Source organism: Phasianus colchicus, chromosome 28 (assembly GCF_987193195.1).
Source record: "Phasianus colchicus chromosome 28, bPhaCol1.hap1.1, whole genome shotgun sequence".
Classification (NCBI taxonomy): domain Eukaryota; kingdom Metazoa; phylum Chordata; class Aves; order Galliformes; family Phasianidae; genus Phasianus; species Phasianus colchicus.
The window spans coordinates 3,428,680-3,449,184 of record NC_143463.1 but is presented as its reverse complement, the minus strand read 5'-3'; the positions used below and the strand labels follow the sequence as shown (position 1 = coordinate 3,449,184).

The 20,505-nt window shown below is 57.9% G+C and overlaps 2 protein-coding genes across 7 annotated transcripts; both read right to left on the bottom strand.

The window, feature by feature from the left end:
• Positions 1–169: 169 nt before the first annotated feature.
• On the bottom strand, positions 170–5,490 carry GRIN3B (glutamate ionotropic receptor NMDA type subunit 3B). Of its 3 annotated transcripts, XM_090125927.1 has the most exons (11): positions 5,060–5,490; positions 3,595–4,181; positions 2,976–3,518; positions 2,468–2,864; positions 2,130–2,275; positions 1,911–2,026; positions 1,648–1,799; positions 1,385–1,549; positions 1,236–1,303; positions 866–1,138; positions 170–749 (listed from the first exon to the last, which is right to left on the bottom strand). In XM_090125927.1, the coding sequence occupies exons 1-11, from the start codon at positions 5,480–5,482 to the stop codon at positions 464–466; spliced, it is 3,156 nt and encodes a 1,051-aa protein (XP_089982053.1). In that variant the 5' UTR covers positions 5,483–5,490; the 3' UTR covers positions 170–463. The 3 variants fall into 3 exon arrangements, with proteins under 3 accessions (XP_089982053.1, XP_089982052.1, XP_089982054.1); XM_090125926.1 differs by having other exon boundaries at positions 2,468–3,518; XM_090125928.1 differs by having other exon boundaries at positions 607–800; positions 2,468–3,518.
• A 1,188-nt stretch (positions 5,491–6,678) lies between these two features.
• Positions 6,679–20,446, bottom strand: WDR18 (WD repeat domain 18). 4 transcript variants are annotated; one of them, XM_031604211.2, is made up of 10 exons: positions 17,880–18,560; positions 16,413–16,523; positions 14,570–14,703; positions 13,954–14,095; positions 13,154–13,297; positions 12,857–12,921; positions 12,630–12,754; positions 9,482–9,648; positions 7,993–8,061; positions 6,679–7,685 (listed from the first exon to the last, which is right to left on the bottom strand). In XM_031604211.2, the coding sequence occupies exons 1-10, from the start codon at positions 18,087–18,089 to the stop codon at positions 7,554–7,556; spliced, it is 1,299 nt and encodes a 432-aa protein (XP_031460071.2). In that variant the 5' UTR covers positions 18,090–18,560; the 3' UTR covers positions 6,679–7,553. The 4 variants fall into 4 exon arrangements, with proteins under 4 accessions (XP_031460071.2, XP_089982400.1, XP_089982399.1 ...); XM_090126274.1 differs by lacking the exons at positions 6,679–7,685; positions 7,993–8,061; positions 9,482–9,648 and adding exons at positions 10,617–11,391; positions 11,474–11,611 and having other exon boundaries at positions 17,880–20,446; XM_090126273.1 differs by lacking the exons at positions 6,679–7,685; positions 7,993–8,061; positions 9,482–9,648 and adding exons at positions 10,617–11,330; positions 11,474–11,611 and having other exon boundaries at positions 17,880–20,446.
• Between the last annotated feature and the right edge of the window lie 59 nt (positions 20,447–20,505).

Genomic DNA, 20,505 nt, shown 5'->3' with positions numbered 1-20,505 from the left:
AGCCCTGGGTGCTGCTCTGGGGCACAGGGCAGACAGTTCTGCAGCTGCCTTCCTGGGAGGGCTGGGCAGCATGACGAGGCTCCTGAGCATGGATGTGCCAGGGTGCAAGAGCAAGGAGTAACCATAGGCTTATAAGAGGAGCGGGTGGGTGGGAAGGGAAGGTGGGAAAACAAACCAAATCATTTGATGAATGAGGAGTAGAGTTCATTCTATTTAATGTACAAAATGTGTTTGTATATAATAATAAATATTATATCTAACAGCTGCTTGGTGCTGTTCTGATGTCCTGCTAGCACTGAGATGGGGTTCTGCTGGAAGGTGATGTTGAGGATCCTGGAGGAGGGCTGAGCTCAGGCCCCAGCAGTGCAACCTCTGCACAAGTGAGAGGGTTGCAGGGAGGGAAGACCTGTGCCTGTGGCATCCCTGGCTGTTGACAGCTGCCCCTGGTCTCTTGCATTTGGATTTAGTCCTTTCCTCTGCTGCCTCGAAGGGAGGTGAGGCTGGGCTCTTCTCTCTGCAGCCTGAGGAATGGCCAGCACTGGTGATGTCCGTCCCTCTGCCCCCGGGGGCTGCGCTCTCTGGCTGTGGCTCCAGAGCTCAGTGTGATGTCAGCTCCCTGCTGCTGGCTCTCCGGCCTTTGGGATCTCAGCCCTGACCCTGGGGCTGCTCCTTCCTCCTGGGCTCGGAGCGTGGGGGTCTCCTGTGGCTGCTGAGCCCTGGAGGCTGCTGTGCTGGGGCAGGGCTGGGACCTGACCGTGGGGCAGAGCTGTCAGCTGTACTCTGCTGCTTTCACAGTGCAGCTGGAAGAGAAAACGCAGGCTTGGTTTTTCTCCTGTTAAAACGCTTTAAAACCCCTCGTGCTCACCTGTCCTCCTGGCTTTGCTCTGCTCCTGGGCCCCTCGTTGTGCCCAGCGCTGCCACCAACTCGCTCTTCCTCAGCAGCGCCGCACGCAGCTGCTCCCGCATCGCCTCGATCTTCTCCTCCAGCTCCTGCAGCTCGCTCTCGCCCCCTGCCCGCTCCCCCTGCACCAACCCATTGCTGGGGGGCCCTGCGGGACCCTCGGTGGTGTCCAGCTGAAAGCGCACCCTGCGCACCTCCTTCCGTTCGGGTGCCGGGTTCTGCTGGGGGGGGCTTTGCCTGGGGGAGGAGAGAAGATTGGGGCTGGGAAGCTCCTCTGCCTCCCCAGGGCTGTGGGGAGGAGGAGAGCGGTGCTGCTGCCCGTGCCACGCTTTACCTCTGCTCCAAGCTCAGCTTCTGCCTCCTCTGCTCTTCCGTGCCCATGTTAAGAGCGCGGTGGATTTTCTGTAGGGCGCAAGGAAGGGTGATGATAGAGGTGGGGGTTGGGGGGAGGAGGGAGGAAGGCAGCGCCCTCCTCTTCCTCACCTGGCTGGTGTGCAGCCAGTAGCTGAACCGCTTCTGGCGGCGGATGCGGGGCAGGATGAGGCGATAGAAGGCGTGCTCCCCCAGCGAGGTGAGCAGCGCCCCGCTCAGCCCGATGCACAGCAGCACAAACAGCCCGGAGAAATGGTAGATCCCCATCTGCAGGGTCTGCGGGATCGATGGGGTCAGCAGTGTGTGTGTGTGTGTGGGGGGGAACACACCAGCAGAGCCCTGCCCCCCCCCCCCTCCAGATCCGGCTGCCCCACCTCGGTGACGGCGAAGACGCGCTTCCCGCAGGGCACCATGCGGTACCACTTGTCGTGCAGCAGATCCATAAAACCGGCCGACTTGTAGCGACTGATGAACTCTGACAGCTTGGAGGTCAGTGGTGAGTGCTGGGGGAGGCCGATGCCGTAGCCTGGCCCCCACAGCAGGGGGGAAAGAGGCAGCGCTGAGACCGGGGCGCACCGCCCCCAGTACCCAGGGATCCTCCCCCCCCCCGCAGCCACAGCGCTGTGCGCCTGCCCACCTTCAATGGCAAAAGGCTTCCCCACGGTGAGCAGCTTGCAGTCGGAGTCGATGGACACCTCGTAGTCCAGCAGGGACTTATCCATGATGAAGGCATTGAGCTTGGGGGGTTCTGTCCTGCGCCAATGCAGGGGGTTCAGGGGGGGCCGCTCCCCCAGGGTGTGCAGGGAGGGGGGAACGGGAGGGTCGCCCCCTCCCCCCCCGTGCTCCTGACCCTCACTTGAGCATGGTGACACCAGCGGGGGTGGTGGGGACGTTGTAACGCCACATGTGCCCGTGCATTTCGGGGAAGCTCTTCTTGATGTACTCCTCGGCACTGCTCTCCCATACGGTGCCAAAGCGGAAGCCCTGCGAGGGGTGGTGCAGCTGGAAGGGGCACCATGGTGTCAGAACCCCCCCATGGGTCGAGAGCACTGGGCAGGAGGGGCTGGGACCCCCCAGTGAAGCAGCAGCTCCTACAAGGGGTCCGGTAAGGACACCCCCATGGGCAGCCATAGGGCAAACCCAGCCCCATCCTGTCCCTCCCACCCCCATGAGGCAGCCAAGCAGAGCTCCCACCTTGGGGTCGTGGATGCCCGAGAGCTCCTCGAAGGTCTTCTCGCCCACCATGACGGCCGCCAGGTTGGCCGTGTAGCTGGAGAGCACCAGGAGGCAGAAGATGGCCCAGAGGTTCATGAGGAAACGGCCGGTGCAGCACTTGGGCGTCTTGCTGGAGACGGTACGCCCAAAGAGGATGGCGTAGCAGAGGTTGAGGGCTGAGGAGTAGGAGAAGATCTTCATGCGGTTGCGGCCGTGGGGGGTCATTCCGTAGGGGCTCTTCCACTCGTAAAGGGTGAGGAAGAGTGCGGTCATGTGCAGGGCCACGAAGATGCCCACCCACGTGGTCCAGTGCAGGGGCCACATGAAGGCCCCGATGGGCGACGCCGTGTCCTTGGTCCTCACCAGGATGCCCAGGCTGGTGGAGAAGAAGGGGCTGGTGAAGTCGATGACTTTGCTGCGCGCTGAGTTGATGCTGAAGGAGGTGACGGCCATGTGGGCTGTGCCACTAAGAAGGTCCCCCACCAACCCCGTCCAGCGCCCGTTCTTCCACGCGCCGTATTTCCCATCGCCCACAATGTAGAGCTCAAAGTCGAAGGGCACGTCCTCAGCCAGCCGCTCCAGCAGGTCGATGCAGTACCCATAGCAGCACTTCTTGTACTCCCGCGGCACAGAGCCGTTCTCAGCGCTCAGCTCCTCAAAGAGCGCATCCAGCACGGCCGAGTCATTGGTGCCGGGGTCCAGGCAGAGCTGCCCAGCGGGGCAGCTCCCATCCTCATCCACCTCTCGTGTGAAAACGAAGGGATGCTCCACCAGCGTCACCACCCGCAGCCGCGCACGCGTGCCGCCGTTCCCCTCGGGGGGTGCTTTGCGTTGGAGGTGGCTTTGCCACGCGCCCTCCTCCAGCCGCAGCTTGCCGTGCTGCCACGTGCCCACTGTCACCCAGGCAGGCCGTCCCTGCAGGTCACGCTGAAGGCTCCACACGCGGTACTGCTGCTCTGTCTGCACCCGCGTCCCATCCTGCACCCGCACCAACCCCGTCTGCCCGTGGAAAGATGTGTTGGATAGGAACCTGTGGGGAGCAGGGGGTCACGGAGGGGTCTTTGCTGGGGAGGGATGGGCAGGGGGATGATGGAGCAGCAGCTCACCGGGTCAGGAAGTGCCCTGAGGACTCAGTGCTGTCCCCGCTGTGGTCGTTGCAGTTCATCATGGGGGGGTTGAGCGTGAGGTCGGGGCGCACAGTGGCGGCGCTGCCGATGGCACGGCTCACCAACTCCACTGCATCACGCACAAAGGCCTCCAGCGGTGCAGCGCCCACCTCCCCAAAGGCCAACAGCCCCCCAGGCAGCCCCTCACCCTGCAGCTCAGCGGCGTGCAGCGGGGAGCCCAGCACCCAGCAAACCTCCTGCGCCCGCAGCCCCGCACGCTCCGCCGCCCTGAAGAGCCGCCGTGCGCGGCGCAGGTCACAGCCCAGCACCAACGTGGGGCCGGAGAGGGATCCCAGGTGCTCCCGGTGCTGTCGGAGGCACCGCTCAGCCCTGGGCTCGTGCAGGCAACGGAGATCCAGCACAGTGTGCAGGGAGAGCTGTGCACGGTCGAGGAAGGCGGTGACATCCCAGGGGCGGCACAGCACCAGCGTGGCCTCGCGCCACTCGTGGGCCTGCAGGATGCTTGCCAGCACCTCTGCCAGCGTCTCCAGCGAGCTCTGCCGGTCCATGTGGAAGTGGAAGGGGCTCTGTGGGCACAGAGGGCAGTGGGTGACCCTCTGCTGTGTGTCCCATCCCACTCCCGGCAGCAGCATGGACTGAGGCTGTGGCTCCCCCCACCTCCCCGCTGCTGATGCAGCACTGCAGGCGTGCGGAGCCCATGAATGTGGTGCAGTGCTGAGGAGCAGCGCCCAGTGCCCCTGCTGGAGGGTGGGGGCTGCCAGCACCATGGGCTGTGTGTGGCCCCCAGCCCCATGCAGGCACTGTGAGGACACAGCCAGCACTGAGAGTGGCACAGCCGCTGCATGCTGGGACATGGAGTCACCTTGCCAGCAATGGAGCAGAGCTGTGGCCGAGCCCTACAACAGGTGAAGGGAGCCCAAATGCTCCTGAGACTATGAAGGGGATGACGGCCCCAAGCGGACGGGATCTGACTCCAGAGGGGAGGCAGCTAAGGGAAGGGAGGGGAAAAATCCACCCCCAGGGGCACAGGGCTGGAGCTCTGCTCATCTGGCATGGGAGAGCGCGGACATCACACATCCTAGGTTATCTTGGACTGGGAAGTGGGATTGGGTTGGGACAAAGCTGTGATGGGGTCTGGGAAAGAGCCAGGACAAGGGAGGGATGGAGACCAGGATGAAGCTGAGGAGCCCTGATTGACTCCTCCAGGATGGGGGCCACGATGGAGCTGGGACAGAGACGAGATGAGAGCCGGGATAAGGGTGGAGACTGGGGCTTGGATGGGGTCTGGAATGAAGCCGGGCTGGGGATGGAGGTCGGCAGGGATAGGGGTGGGACGGAGCCGGGATGATGGCGGAGAGGAGCCGGGACGGGATTACAGCGGAGACGGGGTGCGGGGCCGGGACCGAGCGCTCCCAATTCGGGTCCCTCCGGGACGGGCACTCACCTGAGAGCGGAACGGCGGAGCGCGGCCGCTGCCGACGACGCTGACGAAGGGAACGCGCAAAGCCGCGGCGAAGAAGTCGATCTGGAGCAGCTCGCGGCGGGATCGGGGCACGGCCAGCACCGCCGCCACGCCTCGCCCCAGCAGAGCCCCGCACAGCCACCGCAACAGCGAGGCCGGATCCCGAGCCGCCGGACGGCCCGCCACCACCTCCAGGCTGCGGTTGTACGGCAGCACCGCCCCGGGACCCCCCCCGGGACCCCCAGCGGACAGAGCAGCGCGGACGGGGCCGGAGGAGGCGGAGGGCAGCAGCGCTCCCAGACGCACGGCGGGGCCGGGCCGGCTCGGACCGCGGCAGGGATGCGGGTGTCCCCCCGCAGCCCCCAGCGCGGCCGCCAGCAGCCACAGCGCCCGCAGCCCCTCCATGGGGCCCCGCGCTGCGCCCGTCGGGCCGGGACGGGGCGGGACGGGGCGGGACGGGGGCGGGGGCAGCTCCGTTCGGCGGGGCGGGACGGGACGGAGCGGGAGCGGCCCCGCAGCTCCGAGCGCGGAGGGGGGGAGCGGAGCCGCCGGGAGGCCTCCTGAGCCCCGCCCGCCCCGCAGCACCCGGGTGGGGACGCGCATCCCTCGGAATCGGATGGAGGGGACCCCCGGATCCCCCCCAGGATCATCCTGGAACCGTCGCGGGGCAAAGCGGAGAGCCTGAAAATGAGGAGCGGTGCGGTGCGAGGATTGCTCGATGCCAGAACGCTGCGCTGCCGGGGAGGTGGGGATGGAGAGGCTGCACTACATTAATAAGGAAAAGAAAACGAACGAGAAAGCCAAGGAGCAGCTGGCAAAAATATTGATCATCAGACAAATGTAATGAGTCAGAGCTAATGAGTTCCCTTAGCGGAGATCAGAGCGGGGGAGGGAGCTGGGACAGCCCTGGCAAAGAGCAGCCCCGCAGCTCCCGACCCCCGTGTGAGCCAACGGGAGGGTCGTTGTGCGGGGCCCGAATGGCAGAGGGAGGTGGAGCAGAGGGAGGTGGAAGGCTGCGAGCGGAGCTCTGCTCGAAGCAATGCAGCCCCGGGGCGATTGGGGCCGTCCCCGCAAAGCCCGGGCTCTGCGTGCTGCTCCGTGCTGCAGTTGATCAATGTCGATCCAAAATGTCATAAGGGAAGGAGTGAGGGAAGAGAGAGAAAAAGAGAAATGTGGCTTATTAAGCTAAAAGCATTATCTAAACGAGCTGGCATGAGAACAAGCTGCACGGCTACTTGTGTTATTAAAGTGCACTTTAAATCAGTTGTGGTATGCTGGGGCAAACGGGGACAGCAGTGCCCTGAGATCCCACACACTGTGCCCCTATTCCAGCCCCAAAAAGCCCCCGGGGGCTGCAGGACAAAGTGGTGGGAGGAAGGCAGCAGGAAATACAGCTGCCAACTGCTGCTCCTTGCTGCAATGTGACCCCTCTGCCACAGCACCCTGTGCTCCAGGAGCACAAATCTGGGGCATGGGGGTGGTTTGGGGGCTGCTGGAGGCTCAGGGAGTGATGGCTCAGTGACTCTGAAGGAATGAGAACTCACCTCCCTGCTGGCACCACTGAGTATGCAATGGCAAGTGACTGGAGGGGGGGGAGGAGAAGAGAAAGCTCAGGCAGTTTTCACTATAAAAAACAAATCTTTTATGTAAAAAATAAACCTAAAGAAAACCCACAACACCCCCACTGCCATGCTAGTGACAATACAAAAGGCTGATTTCCCCAGAACACCGTGGAAAACAAAATAGCTGGATCCAAATATATATAAATTGTCAACATACGAGATCGGAAATAGCACCATGCTTCCCCTGCCCAGACACACACAGAGCCCCCCCGAGGGGTGCAGGGCCCACAGCTTCAGGCTCAGTGCCCCCACTGATGGCTGGGGGTGCCCATGAGAGGGCAGGAGCTGCACAGCCCCCGCTGCATGGGAGCAAACCAAACCCCAAGCGGGGTCCGGGATGCAAAGGGTCCAGTGAGCAGCATCTCCCAGCCAGGGGTGGGCAGAAGGTGTCTCTAAAATCCAATCTCAAACTGGCATTCAGAGAGGTGAAAACCCAATTTTCTGTCTGCGCCGCAGGGTCGTGTAACAAAAAGAAACATAAAAAGGCCAGGGGAAGAGAGAGGAGAAGAGCAGGAGCTGCATCCTGAAGGGCACCGCAGCCGGGGACGCTCTGCCCGCAGTTGTCTGCACTGCAGCTGCACTGCTCAGCCCCATCCCCGTGCCATCCTGCAGGCAGCCAGCTGGGACCACATGCAGCCCCACAGCCCCCGTGCCCCATCTCAGTCCTGTGTGGTCAAAGGGATGCCAGAGGGAGTAGGCAAACGCTCCTTTGTGTGTTACGTGGCCTGACAGGCGCTGGTGAGGATGCGAGCCACACGTGCTTGCCCATCTGCATGTGTCCATAGGCTGGCTGTTCTTCCCCAGGAGCTGGGCAGAGAGAGGCAGAGGGGGGGGGAGGGCTGGGGGTTGCCTCCTCATTTGGCTGGCTTGGTGATGATGCGAGCAGAGAAGTCAAAGAGGTTCTTGTTGATTTTCCGGAGGGTGCTCACCTCCTCTTCCAGCTCGCTCACCTGGATCGTCAGATGCTCCTGGTCTCCCATCAGGTTCTGTGGCAGAAAAACGTGACAGAAGAACTTCAAGGACCTGGAGCTCAGTTCTAGCAAGCTGAGGTTGGTGCTCACCAGGACAGCGGTCCATCTCAAACCATTTAACCCCCTCCCCCCCCCCCTTCTTCATCTCCCATCCAAAAGCTGCAGTCCCTCCGACACCGTCAGAGGATTCCAGGATTTGTTCCCCCATCCCAGCTCTGCACAGCACCCTGAGGAACAGCTCTGCTACCATAGGACCCCTGGAGGGATCTGGCTCAGGAGGAAGTGCCTCTCCACCCCTTTTTCCCCCCAGAGCAGCTCTCACCTTTTCTCTCGTTGAGCACATCTGAGAGTACATCTTCTCAGCCTTCTCTAGATAGCTCTCCCCAGACTCCTGCAAGGACCAGATGGAAACGATTGATACAGAAGACCTGGGTCCTCCCTCAGCAGCTCCAGCACAGGGCACATTGTGGGGAAGGTGAAGATGCCCCCTGTCCCCTCCACTCAGCAAAACAAAAAGGAAGCAATGCCATGGGCCAATATCCTTTGCTGCAGAAGCAGCAGAGCATGGCTGCAACCCCTCTTCAAAACAGAAAGCCTGTGCTTGGGGAGGGGTCCCAAAAATGTCCCTCTGAGGGTGCCAATGCAGGGGTCTGACAGCAGAGGAAGCCTGGAGGACAGCACAAGGCTCTGGTTTTATTATACTACTGCTGCTCCCCCCAGTGCCATGCTGCTGGCATGCTGACATTTCCAAATCAGCTCCAGCCCCTCTGCTGAGCTGCAGGCAAACAGCCCCTCCTGGTTGGGCTGACACTGCGCTGCATGGAGCTCATCCATCAGCAGGGACAGTGCTGTCACTTCTCCCAGGGACAGATGCTGATAGAGGAGGGAAAAGCTCTGGGGCTGCTGGCAAACAGGACAGGGACAGACAGACTGGTATGGCAGTGAGCCCGTGAACATTCATGGCACAGGACAGCCCCTGTGCCTGAGGATGGCCACGCTGGGGTTCAGCACTGACATACAGCAGAGAGAGCCCATATCACAGCACCAGGCAGGGAGGACAAATGACTGCACCAGCCAGGACTGCAAGGGGAGCACAAAGGGAGGGAGAATGGATTTCACTGCATTGGAGAATGGACTTTATGGAGTGGGGGAAAAGCCTCTGGTTTAAAAGAAAAAAAAGAGAAAGAAAAGATGCTCAAGTAGAGAATCTCAGCATGCAGGACTCAGTGCAGCAAAGCTCCAGCTCCTCCATGCCACCACAGCTGGCACAGGGGGGGCTTCCAGGGGATGCAGCCAGAGCCCTGCAGTGCCTCAGACCTGGAGTGACTCTCCTGCAGCCAAGAGCAGCCCATGGGCAGCTGAGAGCAGGGGCAGTGTCTGACAGAAGGACTCGAATTCCCTGTCAGGGCAGTCCAACAGCTTTAGGAAACGGAACTGGGGAAGCTGAGCAGCACCAGAGAAGGCAGAGAGAGGAGAGAGGAAAGGAAAGCACTCATGGGACACAGTTCTGTGCAGGGACAGGCCCACACTTTCCCAGGAGCTGGGAATGCTCCAGTCAGCTCAGGCCCTGTGAGCCCTATCCTTTGCCTCACTCTAAGCCATCGAGCTACAATCTACCACTGCAGGAACCCTCACTGCCCATTGTGCACTACTCCACAAACAAGAAGTGCACCAGGTCCTTCCCCAGTGGCACGAGGGGAGCTCACCAGACCCCAAGGAGCTGCTGACCGTTTGCAGACATCAAGCTGAGGGAGAATCCTGCATCCCCCCATGCAAACCCTCCCCCCCAGTGCCTTCCTCCTGCCCAGTACCTGCTGGTGCAGCCCGAGGCGCAGCGTCACTCCCTCGCTGCTTTGCTCATCAGTGCTTTCAGTGCCATAGAGGTGCTTGCTGAATTTAGGAAGAGGCACGCTGGGTTTCCCATCTGGGTTGAGCATGTTGGCTGGAGCCAGCACTATGAAGGCGTTTGTAACCGGACCTGGTGGGGGAGACGATGACAGAGAAGTGAGGATGGGTCACTCCTCTATCCATCCCCCCCCCCCCCCCAGCATGTTTCTTGGGCAGAACAAACACAGCTGGAGGGGTAGATGGCAGCTGCAGGAGCCAGGACCTGTTCATCCCTCAGCACAGTGGGACAGCACAGCTCTCAGCCCCAGGGACACACTGTGCATCCCCCCCCCCCCCCCACACACACACAGTGATCCACCCATCCTCTGCAGCATCAGCCATCCGTCAGCCCCTGCGGCTCACGCTGCTGCCTCCTGGTAATGATCTATCACATGCACTCGTTTGGCAGAGCTAACGAGCGCTTTAATTACTACATTTACCCACACAGGCTGCTGCTTTCTGTCAGCAGCCCCCTCCGCCCCCCGCTGCGAGCTCACACTCAAATTCCCACTGCTCCCCATATCCCTGCATTGGCTGCAGGACCTCCGGCCCCTGTGGCTCTCAGCCCCCCACAGCCCCCAGCTTGTGTGTGAATGGAGCTCCAGCACTGCTCATAAATCCTGGCCATCCATCTTCCCCACCTCAAGTCGACCGCACAAAGGGAAAGGTTAAAAGGATCCAGATGCACCTGAGCGAAGGCAGGCTGCCACCAGAGGCACAGAAAGCTGCACAGCAGGGAAGAAAACCCAGCCTGGGGGCTGGAGCAGCCCGATGCTCTGGGTCTGTGCTAAGGAAGCACCTCTGAAGTGGAAAGATCAGCAGCCCAAGTGAGAGCAGAGATGGCCCCAAAGCTCAGCCCTCCTTGCACGCTGGGTCCTGGCCTGCAAACCAATGCTCTGCCACACGCTCTGTCCAGAGGGTGCTCAGCCAGGAGTCCCAGGCTGCCCTCTGCAGCTGCTCCTTGCCAATGCTTTGCTGGAACAAACCACTGCTCCCTCCCTAAAAAAGAAGTTTGCTGCCGGTAATGAAAAGAGCCATTAGTGAGATTACCACCTCTGGCTCACCAGGGGTTATTTGGAAGAAGAAGAAGGGAGGAAGAAAGGTGCAGGGATAAGATCTCAGAACTAGCTCATGAGCCCCCAGATCTGGTCACCACTGAGGCACAGACCCTACCAACAGAGCCAGCCCAGCTCATCCCCTCCAACCCCATCATCAGGGACGGCTCAGCACTGGGCAGTGAGTAATGTCCTGCCAGCATGGGACTGAGGGAGAATAAATAATCCAGCTCCAAGACAGGTGCCAGCAGGATGGACTCAGATGGAGCACACACACACTGCCTCGTTTGAGCCAGTCCTCAGAGACAGCCCATGTCACCAAGAACAGTGCTGGCACAATGAGGGAACTGAGATCCAGTGAGATTTGGGGGCAGGGCTCCCACCACGGCCCACTGGCTCAGAGCTCTGCAGGCTCCCTGTGCAGCAGTACCTGTGCACAGAGCAGCAGATGCTCTGCAGTGGCAGAGAGCAGCCCTTGCCCCAGCAGTCACAGCTCATTACCAGCAGCAGCACAACTCTTCAGTGCCCGTCTCTCTTCCTGCGCTCTGCCCTAACCAAGGACGAGCAAACCTTGGAGAAGCCCCCTGCATCCTTCCTGCCAGCACAGCCACGCTCCTCTCCAGCCCTGAGCCACGTCCAGTTCCTCTCATCTATTTCCAGCACCATCATGTGGGGATGCCACTGGTTTCTCCTTTGCCCGCAGCTGCCTCCTTTGCCCCTGTGAGCAGACGGACGTCATTGTCCAGAGCACAGCAGGCCGGGGGTGGCTGTCATGTCAGCTGTGGCAGAGAAGCCCATGTCAGCTTCGCCTCGCAAAGGGAACATGCTGGAGGGGCAGCAGAACAGCAGCGTGGAACAGACCTTGCCAGGAGGGCTGTGCTGCAGCTTGGAGAGGCAGAGGGGAAGGCAAAGGGGAAACCACAGCCTGAGAGCAGGAAGCCCACTGCTGGGACAGCTCCAGGAGAGAGGCAGCTTCGGGGACAGAGGAGTCCCTCATTCCTGATGCAGGAAAGCAAAGGAGAACTGGTGGTGTGCCGGGTCACAGCACAGAGCCCCTGCTCCTGTGCTCCCCACAGTACAGCTCCCACATTACATCCCACTCCCACGCTGTTCCCACACTCAGATGAAACATCCAGGCATCAGCAGGGTGGTAATGGTGCCAGCACTGCTGGGGAAGCCCAGTCCCAGCCTGTAGGAAGAAGCCAGTCTGTAGAGGATGCAAAAAGCCCCCTCGCCTTCCAGCCCTGGCACCCAGCAGCGCGGTGCTGCAGGGGCTTCTGTCTGACTGTGCTCCCTTGCAGGCTTGAGGAGGGTTTTAATGTTTGGCTTGCAGTGAAAGTTTGGCCACCTCTCTTCTGATGACTCACACAGCTCAAGTTTTGCCTGCTTTCTCTTGTACTGCTAGCAGGGCAAGGCTGGATGGCTGCTGCAGCAGGTCCCTGGCAGAAAAGCAGAAGGAAAGAAGGAATGGGTCTGCATACAGCCTGGATCTCACGGCCTGCAACACCTGGCTAAATCACCCAGTGCTCTGAGGCACCTCACTGCTCACATGAGCTTGTAAGCTTTGGTCTGCGTGGTTTATTGGAGCCATTTGCCTGAAATCCCAGCCTGCTGATATCGGATTCTATTCAGACCTAATGAGCTCATGGGTGCCTGCTGCTGAGGCCACGGTTTCTCCTTCAGACACATTCTCCCCCTCTCATTTCCTCCTCAAGTGCTCGGGTGTGTCTGGGAGAATTGCTCCCTTTGGAAAACAAGATCCTGGACTTCCTCAACGGCTGGGTGAAATTTGTGACTCACTTTCTGACAGTGCACAGAGAGCTTGTTAACAGACATGGGCAAGGTCAAAACCCCACTCCAGACAGCTAAGGCATCCCTTTAATGCCTCTGCCCTTCCCAAAAGGGTGAAACAAGCAGCATAGAAATGCCTGAATTGCCAAGGGCAGCGTCAGAGCAAAACAGCAGCAGCTTTTAACAGACAAGGAGGAAAGGATCATGGAGATAAGGGCATGCCTACCTTTGTGATTCATCGTCTTCAGGCACTGCTTGCTCTGGATGTCCCATAGCCGCACCGTTTCATCGTGTGAGCCAGAAAGCAACAGGCTGCCATCCGTGGAGACGGACAGACACGTCACCTGGTTCCTGGAATGGGGAAGGGATGCTTAAACTCAGGATGACCCAAGGTCTGCCAGAAACCAGTGAGGTGGGCAGTGAAATACGTGGCAGGTATGTCTGGTATCTCACCTGTGCCCTTTGAAGATCTTCCCATTCTCCCGCTCTGTCTGGAAGGTCCGGTCTCTCTGGACTGGCTGCAGACGTGGAGGATGGAAGGAAGAGTGAGAGGGGATTGAGTTCAGCAAGACTGAAGGCAGCAGATTCATTGGTGTGTCTGGACAGGGCAGAGGAGGTGCAGGGGAACACAGGGGTTCCCTGACAGATCACACTGTCAAACAGGAAGGAGGTGGCAGTGGCTCACAGTGCCACACCAAAGCTGGGCCACACAATGGCAGTGCCAAGAAGTCCTGCAGCCCCAGCACTCACCCAGGCACAGAGGTCAACCTGGAATATGGATCCGTCCATGCCACCACAGAACATGTGATACTCTGAGAGGTCCAGGGTAACAGCCATGATCCCCACATCAAACAGGACTGAAAGCAGGAGCTCCCCGGATGAGACTTCCCAGAGCTGGAATAAGACAATGCAGGAGAATTAGGGGCTTAAACATTCACTGCTTGACTGGAAGAACACGCTGCTGCTTACCAGCACTGACATGCCCAGCAGCAAGCTGGCAGCACATGCCAGCATCCCATCCCACTGTGGATGGGGAAACTGAGGCACAAGCTGGCCTGCCCTGGGTCGCTTGCTAAGTCCCACACTAACCAAGACAAAATCCACATGAGACTCTGGAGGCAACAAGGCTCCTCAGCAGCTCTGAACCAGCCCCTGACCTTCCTGTACCCATCTCATCTCCCAGAGTGGATCCCTCCCAGCTCCAGCTCTGGAGTTGGCTGTGCCTAGAGGAGCCAGCTCTGTGTTCCACGTCCTTCCAGATCGAAGGGACAGCAGAAAAGGGAGATGAGAGGAAACGATCCCCACACCCTCCAGGGACGATAGAGATGACAAAGCACGAGGAGCCCTGGTCTGAGGGCAGGAGCAGAGAAACCGCTGGTGTTTGGAGAGGCAAAACTCATTAGGTCTGGCAGCTCTGAGTCATCACAGAGGCAGCCAAGAAACTGAGCGACTGCAACCCGCACGGACAGCTCTGCAGAAATTCAGCTTCAACCCTCTGGGGTGTGCAGACCTCTGGGACACTTTTTTGTCCAGACTGGTTCAAGCCTTACCTTTGCTGTCTGGTCAAGGGATGCGGTGGCAGCTCGTGCCAAAGGTCCTCCAAAGCCACAGCACATGTCTGTGATGGGGAGGCTGTGTCGGGACCACACGTGGCGAGGGTCTGGGATCTGGGAGGGCTCTGCCTGTAGAACACTGGAGGGGAGAAAACAAAGAAAAGGGTCAGCAGTGCTGGGGATACCAAAGTAAAGCAGCTGTGAGGGAGAGCTGGCCAAGGCTCTGCCGCCTGTGTGTGTGTAGGAATCAAGCTGAAGGCAGAAGTGGTCAGCAGCCACAGCACAAGGAGAGTGGGCATCAGAGAGATTCCCCACCCCAGGAGACAGAGCGCTCAGCTGCCATTATCTGGGGAAGGGCACAACCCACCCTTTGTTAAAAGGAGAAAGGCAGTCAGAGGGATATGCTGTGATAGGATAACACTGGAACAACTTGCCTAAGGAGGGCACAGACTCATCACCACTAGTAAGCTTTAAGAACAGCTTAGAGATGTAGGCTTAAGCAGAGCCGATCCTGCCTCCAGGATGTGGTGGCTGATCTCATGCTGTATTCCTTGCCCAGATGCTCTCTGCTCCCAGAATGAGCAGACCAAGATGTCCTTGTGGCCACTGTTACCTGTACAAGTTCCACACCAGCGCCAGGCAGTCCTTTGCCCCCGAGAGAAAGTGGCTGCTGTCGTCAGTGAAGCAGAGGCATGTGAGGTCCTGGTAGTGTCGGTTCAGGATGGCCAGGAGGTTTCCATTGGAGACCTGAGGAAAGGGCAGGAGAACACTCAGCAAGGAGTAAACACAGCGAGAAGCAGTTTGAGCAGGTCCTGGCCACGGTGACTCTGGAATCCGGTGACAGCACTGCAGTTTCTCTGGTCGAGACACAAGCACTCAGTAAAGATTTCCTGTTTATTGTTAGTATTACTCTGATGGCTTCCTCCAACCTCCCATGGCATCTCGGCGCTCAGGTTGAAGGCACGCGATGGCTGCAGGGGTTACAAAGCCACAGAGGGCTGCTGCATTCCACCCAGGGTGGGTGCTCTCAGACCAAGAGGACCTCCAGGGTGGACAAAGAGTTCCCCAAACTCAGAGCTTTTCTTATTAAAAGGCAACACTGCTGATAGGGAGGGAGCTAAGGAGGTGGCGAGGGAGCCCCATAGAAAAGAACAGAATCAACTCCCTCTCATTGTCTGAATTGTATCTAAAAATAAAAGCAAACTGCAATTCAACAGTGAACAAGTGGTTTTGCAGAGCAGGTGGATAAATGGGGCTCTTGGATCCCATTTCCAGCTCTATGATGGTTTCCATGTGGCCTCTCCAATGTGTGCCTGTTTGCTCTGCCATCACCCACTGCTGCCAGCTGCTCTGAAACATTGCCAAGGCAAGGCTAACTGGAAGCAAGGAGAAAGGACCACGCTTTGCAGATGAAGCAGAGCAGAAACCAGCTCAGAGCATCACAAGTAAGCAACTCCTACTTGCTGCAGTCTCAGCCTCAGTGTTCCCTGATGAATTAAGATAGAGCCACCCACGTAATAACGCTCAAAACCATTCCCCCAAGATTGAGAGGTTTACAGGTTAGACATATTGGTCTTTAATCCTGGGGCTAGAAACAAGCTGTATTCTTTTATTTACTTGGTGAAGCTCTTAGAACATAGCGTAATCCCACGTAAACACCACCACTAATTGAAAACAGGATGATGACCAGAATATATCAGCCTGTAGGGACATCTAGCTCACAAGTCACATACAAACATTAGGCCAGTATGTGGAAGGGATGCTAAATGAACACTAAGTCTTGATTTCTGCACCTGAGCTCACAACACCAAGCATCTGTTGCAGCTCCAAAACAAAAAGACCTAAACCTCAGCCAGCCTCTTCCAGCAACACTCATCTCCCACCCTGCTATGACAAGCTGCTGGGCAGCCAGCCCCAGCGTGGATCTCTAATGCACATGACCCAGAGAAGCTTTGACTCCACTGTGCAGCACAACTATCATGGATCTATCCACACCTGGCAGGACTAGGGCAGCCACTATCCACAGAGGATGCAAATCTTTACATTTCCATTCCCTTCAGCACAACAGACCCTTATTAATCCATCACGGATCCAAACAAAAACCTTCTTCTCTCCAGGACTGCTGGGATTTTTCACTTCCCTCGGATCCAGATCACTTTAATCTACACAGGGGTCCCAATGATTTATAGGAGCCTTCAAACAGACACTTCATCCGTGCACAATTTTGAAGCCAGAGAGAACAGCACCAACAAGATGCCAAAAGATGACCACAAATAACTGCAAAGTCTTATGGCAAATGTGAGGAGTCAGACCCCAGGCCCAGAAAAGTGAGGGAGGAAGCACTATGCTGGAAAACCCTCATCATGGGTGTCATGCAGACCCATTCCTGTGCCTCGAGGGGTTGTGAGCTCAGGAGCTCCACACTAAGCCCTGCATGGGCAGGGTGTGTTCCTCACCTCCCATAGGTAAATGCTCTCAGCAACACCAGCCAGGATGTAGAGCCCGTTGGGAGAAGCTGTTAGGCAGGTCACTGGTCCAGGGCAAATGATCTTCTGCTGGAGCTGGTCCTGGGAACACAAAGACAACAGCAGACATTTAGTATGGATGGGAATTTGGGGAGGAAAAGAGAAAGCAGAGTGTGGTTCAGCTCAAACTGGAACACAGGAGAAGAGGCAGTGGAGAAGTGCAGTCTCTAGGATTGCACAAACCCCACTTAATTGTTCAGCATTTTCAGCAGAAAACAAGCTAAAATTACACCAAAATAATATGAATTAAAAAGGGAAAAAAGAAAGAAAGAAAAAGAAAAGATGATGATCTGAGCTCACAGCCTGGGAGGAAAAACAAAAAGGTCTGCCATCAGCCCTTGGTTTGGGGGAACTGAAGCAGGCAGGAACAAACTCCAAGCTGCAGCAAGGAAGGGGTTGTGTGTGTACTCAAACTCATGGGCTGCTGCTGCTCCCTGCAGCAAAATAGAAGGGAATGACAAGAAACAGAGAGAGAGCAGCTGTGGGGCAAAGGGTTTGTGCTGCTGTCCTGTCCCAGCTGATAATAGGGTGGTCCTGGAGGGAGGGGGGGGGTGGTGAGGGGTTGGTCTGTCAGGCCAAGTGTGAGCCCCCAGATTTCCCATTTTCAATAACATAAAGAGAACAGGATGGGGGTTTTGAGGCAGAGGTTTTCTCCATAATTCCCCTGACAAATCCTCCCGGACTGGAGAAGACCCTCAGTGCCCCATGGGGTTCAGTGTGGGGATCCCACAACGTGCAGGCACAGATCCCAGCAGTGCTGCTGCCCCATGTGTGGGGCACAGTGTGGGGCTCCCAGCAGTGTCCACCCGATGCAGGAGCAGTTGGGGCAACGCTGCATTTGGGGAAGGGAACCCCAGAATTAATTCCTCTTTGAGAACAGTTTTATAGCAATGTCTGGGGATCTCCCCTGTAAGAGAGCTCCAGGCTCTCCCCAAGAACTGTGGGGGGGAGGGGGATCCAGGGTTAAACAGCACTATGTGGGGGTGTTGTGGAGTGCAGGGGGGACTCAGGAACCTGATCAGGGTGGGGGGCTATATGGAAGAGGGGGGGGATCTGACCATGGGACGTCTGTATGGAGAATACAGAGCAGGAATGCTCCACCAAAGAGATGGAGGTCCTTCTGGAGGGCTACCAGCACAGAGCTGGGGGGACTCTGCAGAAGGGGGGAGCTGGAGAGGATCCCAGCGCCCATATGAGGATCCCTGCTGAGAAGAGGGCCCTGGGGACAACTCAGCACAGGGCCGGGGGGGCCCTAAGGAGGGGGCGTCTGACCATAGAGATGGTGGAGGTCTACGGATAGAGGGACCCTGGGGGGGCTCAGCGCAGGGTGAGACTCCTACGGAGGGGTTCCCCGGGTCGCCCCCCCACCGCTCTCCCCACGCCCTCCGCCGCCGGTACCTTCCTCTGCAGCTCCCACACGTTGATGTAGCTCTTGCCCAGCTGGGCTCCCAGCAGGTGTTCGCCTCCCAGCAGCGCCAACCCGCGCGGGCCGGTGTTCCCACCGCGATAACCGGGCAAAGCGGAACCCGAATGCAGCTCCCAAACCGAGCAATTGCAAAGCGGCCCGGCGGCGTCCGACACCAACGCCACCTCCATGGGCGCCGCCATCTTCGCGGTCCGCCAGGGCCAGAGAGAGCGCGGCTGGCGCGCAGAGCGCCGCCCTTCCGCCGCGGCGCCCAATCAAGAGCGGCACCGCCGGTGGGCGGGGCCAGATGGACCGGAAGTTCAGCGGGGTGCAGCGTGGTCGGGGTGTGGGTGGGTGACCGCAGGGTGCCTCGTGGGGTCCTATAGGAACCATAGGGCGCAGGGACCGCTGGCACCGTTCACCCCATTGATATCCTATGTGAACCCCCTGGGACCCCCCCACAGCCCCGAGGAGGGGACACAAAATTCACACAACCATTTATTTTTTAATTATCTTTTTTTTTTTTCTTTTTTTTAATATTTCATCAACTTTACAGGGTTACAATTGTCTTAAATATTCTGCAGCTTAAATACAATCTGTATAATAATGTTATTATAAAATGTAAACTTTCAGTGTTTTTATTTTCTCTTTTTTTTTTTTAATTTTTTTTTTTATTATTTTTATTATTTATTTATTTATTTATTTTTAATAATCAAAAGTTTCAATACCTGAACGTTTGCAAAACTGAAATATTCAGCTGGACGTGGGACGGACCGCCCACAGCCGCCGCTTTCAGAGGTAGAAATGTGGTTTTATCTTTGTCTTTTTTTTTTTTTCTTTTTTTGTCCTTTTTTCTTTTTTTGGTCTTTTGTGTTTTTTCTTTTCCTTTTTTGTTTTTGTTTTTTTTTTTCCCCCTTCCCCCCCCCCCGTTTTTACCTGAGTTAAGATGTGCCTGCTGGATGAATGTCTGCAGCTGTTCCCCGTTCCTTTCCAAACCCCAGAGAAACTTTTTTTTTTTTTTAATTACTTTTTTTTCTTAATTGATATGCATAAGAGAAATAAAGCAGGAGGCGACATGCGCTCTCTCCAAAAAATGAGGGGGGGGGAGAGGAGGGGTGAAGATAATTAGAACCCCAAATCCCAGTGGCTGTATACACATGGAACTCTGCAGCCCTAAAAGTGCCCAACCCAGGGTGGGAGGAGGAGGGGGGTGGCTGGGATGGACCCTCAGAGTGCAGCTCTGCTGGGTGCCATGCAGCCAAAGGGCACTTCCAGCTTTTTTTTTGGGGGGATGCTCCCACCCCACCAGCAAAAAGGGGCTGGGAAACCCCCCCAATTCCCCTGAGTTTGCCACGTCCCCATTTGGGTGGGGGGGACACCCGTGCTGCTGGGGGAGGGCGAGGGGGGGAGGGGGTCCACGCAGGGTTGGGGGGAACCCTGTGCTCCCATCAGAACCTGAGGAATTGAGATACAGCCGGGTGGAGGCGGGGGGGGTCAGCATTGGGGATGCTGATTGTGTGTCACGCAGATGTGCATGGGGGGGGGGGGGACTGGATGGGAACTGGGAGGTGACCATGAGGGGAAGGGAATCCTGCAACCCGTGTGGGTAAAGTAAGAATAAAGAGTAAATGGCAGCGCTGGGGTGTTGGGGTCGCTGTGGGAATGGCACCGTGCACAAACACAGCTGAGGTGCCATTCAGAACAGCACCCATCTGTGACAGCATCCCAAACCACCACGCCGTGCACAAAAACCCACCCAGAAGGGGAATCTGTGATGGCATCGTTCACCCGAGCGTCACCCAGAGTTGCATCACGCACAGATCCCAGCCGGGCAGCACTTTGCATCTTTTTTCCACATCGTACGAGGACACCGCCTCCGAGCTTTTGGCTTTAAAGCAGTGCTTTGGGGAGCACAAAGCAATGCCTCCAGACTGCGAGGGATGCTGAGACCCCTCCTGCTCACCCCATCTCCCCTCCCCAAACTGCGTGGGTGCGGGTGCTGCTGTGGCAGAAGCGATGCTCGGGGCACGGGGAGCAGCAGGGAACAAGATTTTGTCCCTGGAGCTGCAGCAGTGCTGACACCACCCAATTTTCCTGATTCCTCCCGGCACCACACCACACCACCACGCAAACAAAACGCCCGGCCCATCACCAACAGAACCAGTTTGCTGCTGGAAGTGTGAATAGAAGATCGGGTGTCACCTCGCCCTGGGTGCTGGGGAGGTGGAAAGAGGGGGGGGGGGGGGGGGAAATGTGCCCAAACTGGATCTGCACAGTAGTATCGCCTTACAGGGGAGGGGAAAAAAGAAAAAAAAATAAATCAAGCACGGAGAGAAAAACCACCTGACAATGTAAGAGAGAGCTGAGGATGAGGGAACATGGGGATGCATGGCACGTGTTAGCAACCAGAGCACCCCTGAGCACTGCCTGTCCCTGGGGGCTGCTGCAGGACCCCACTGCTGCACCCACCCCATCCCTGAGCACTGCTTTTCTGCACTGAGAACTAAAGCTGTGAGCTGGAGGCGTGCAGCACACGCTGTCCCCTCCTTGGTCCCCAGTGCCACCGCAGCCCTGAGCTCACAGCACTTCCCAGAGCCTCGGGTACAACTGGGAGGTGAA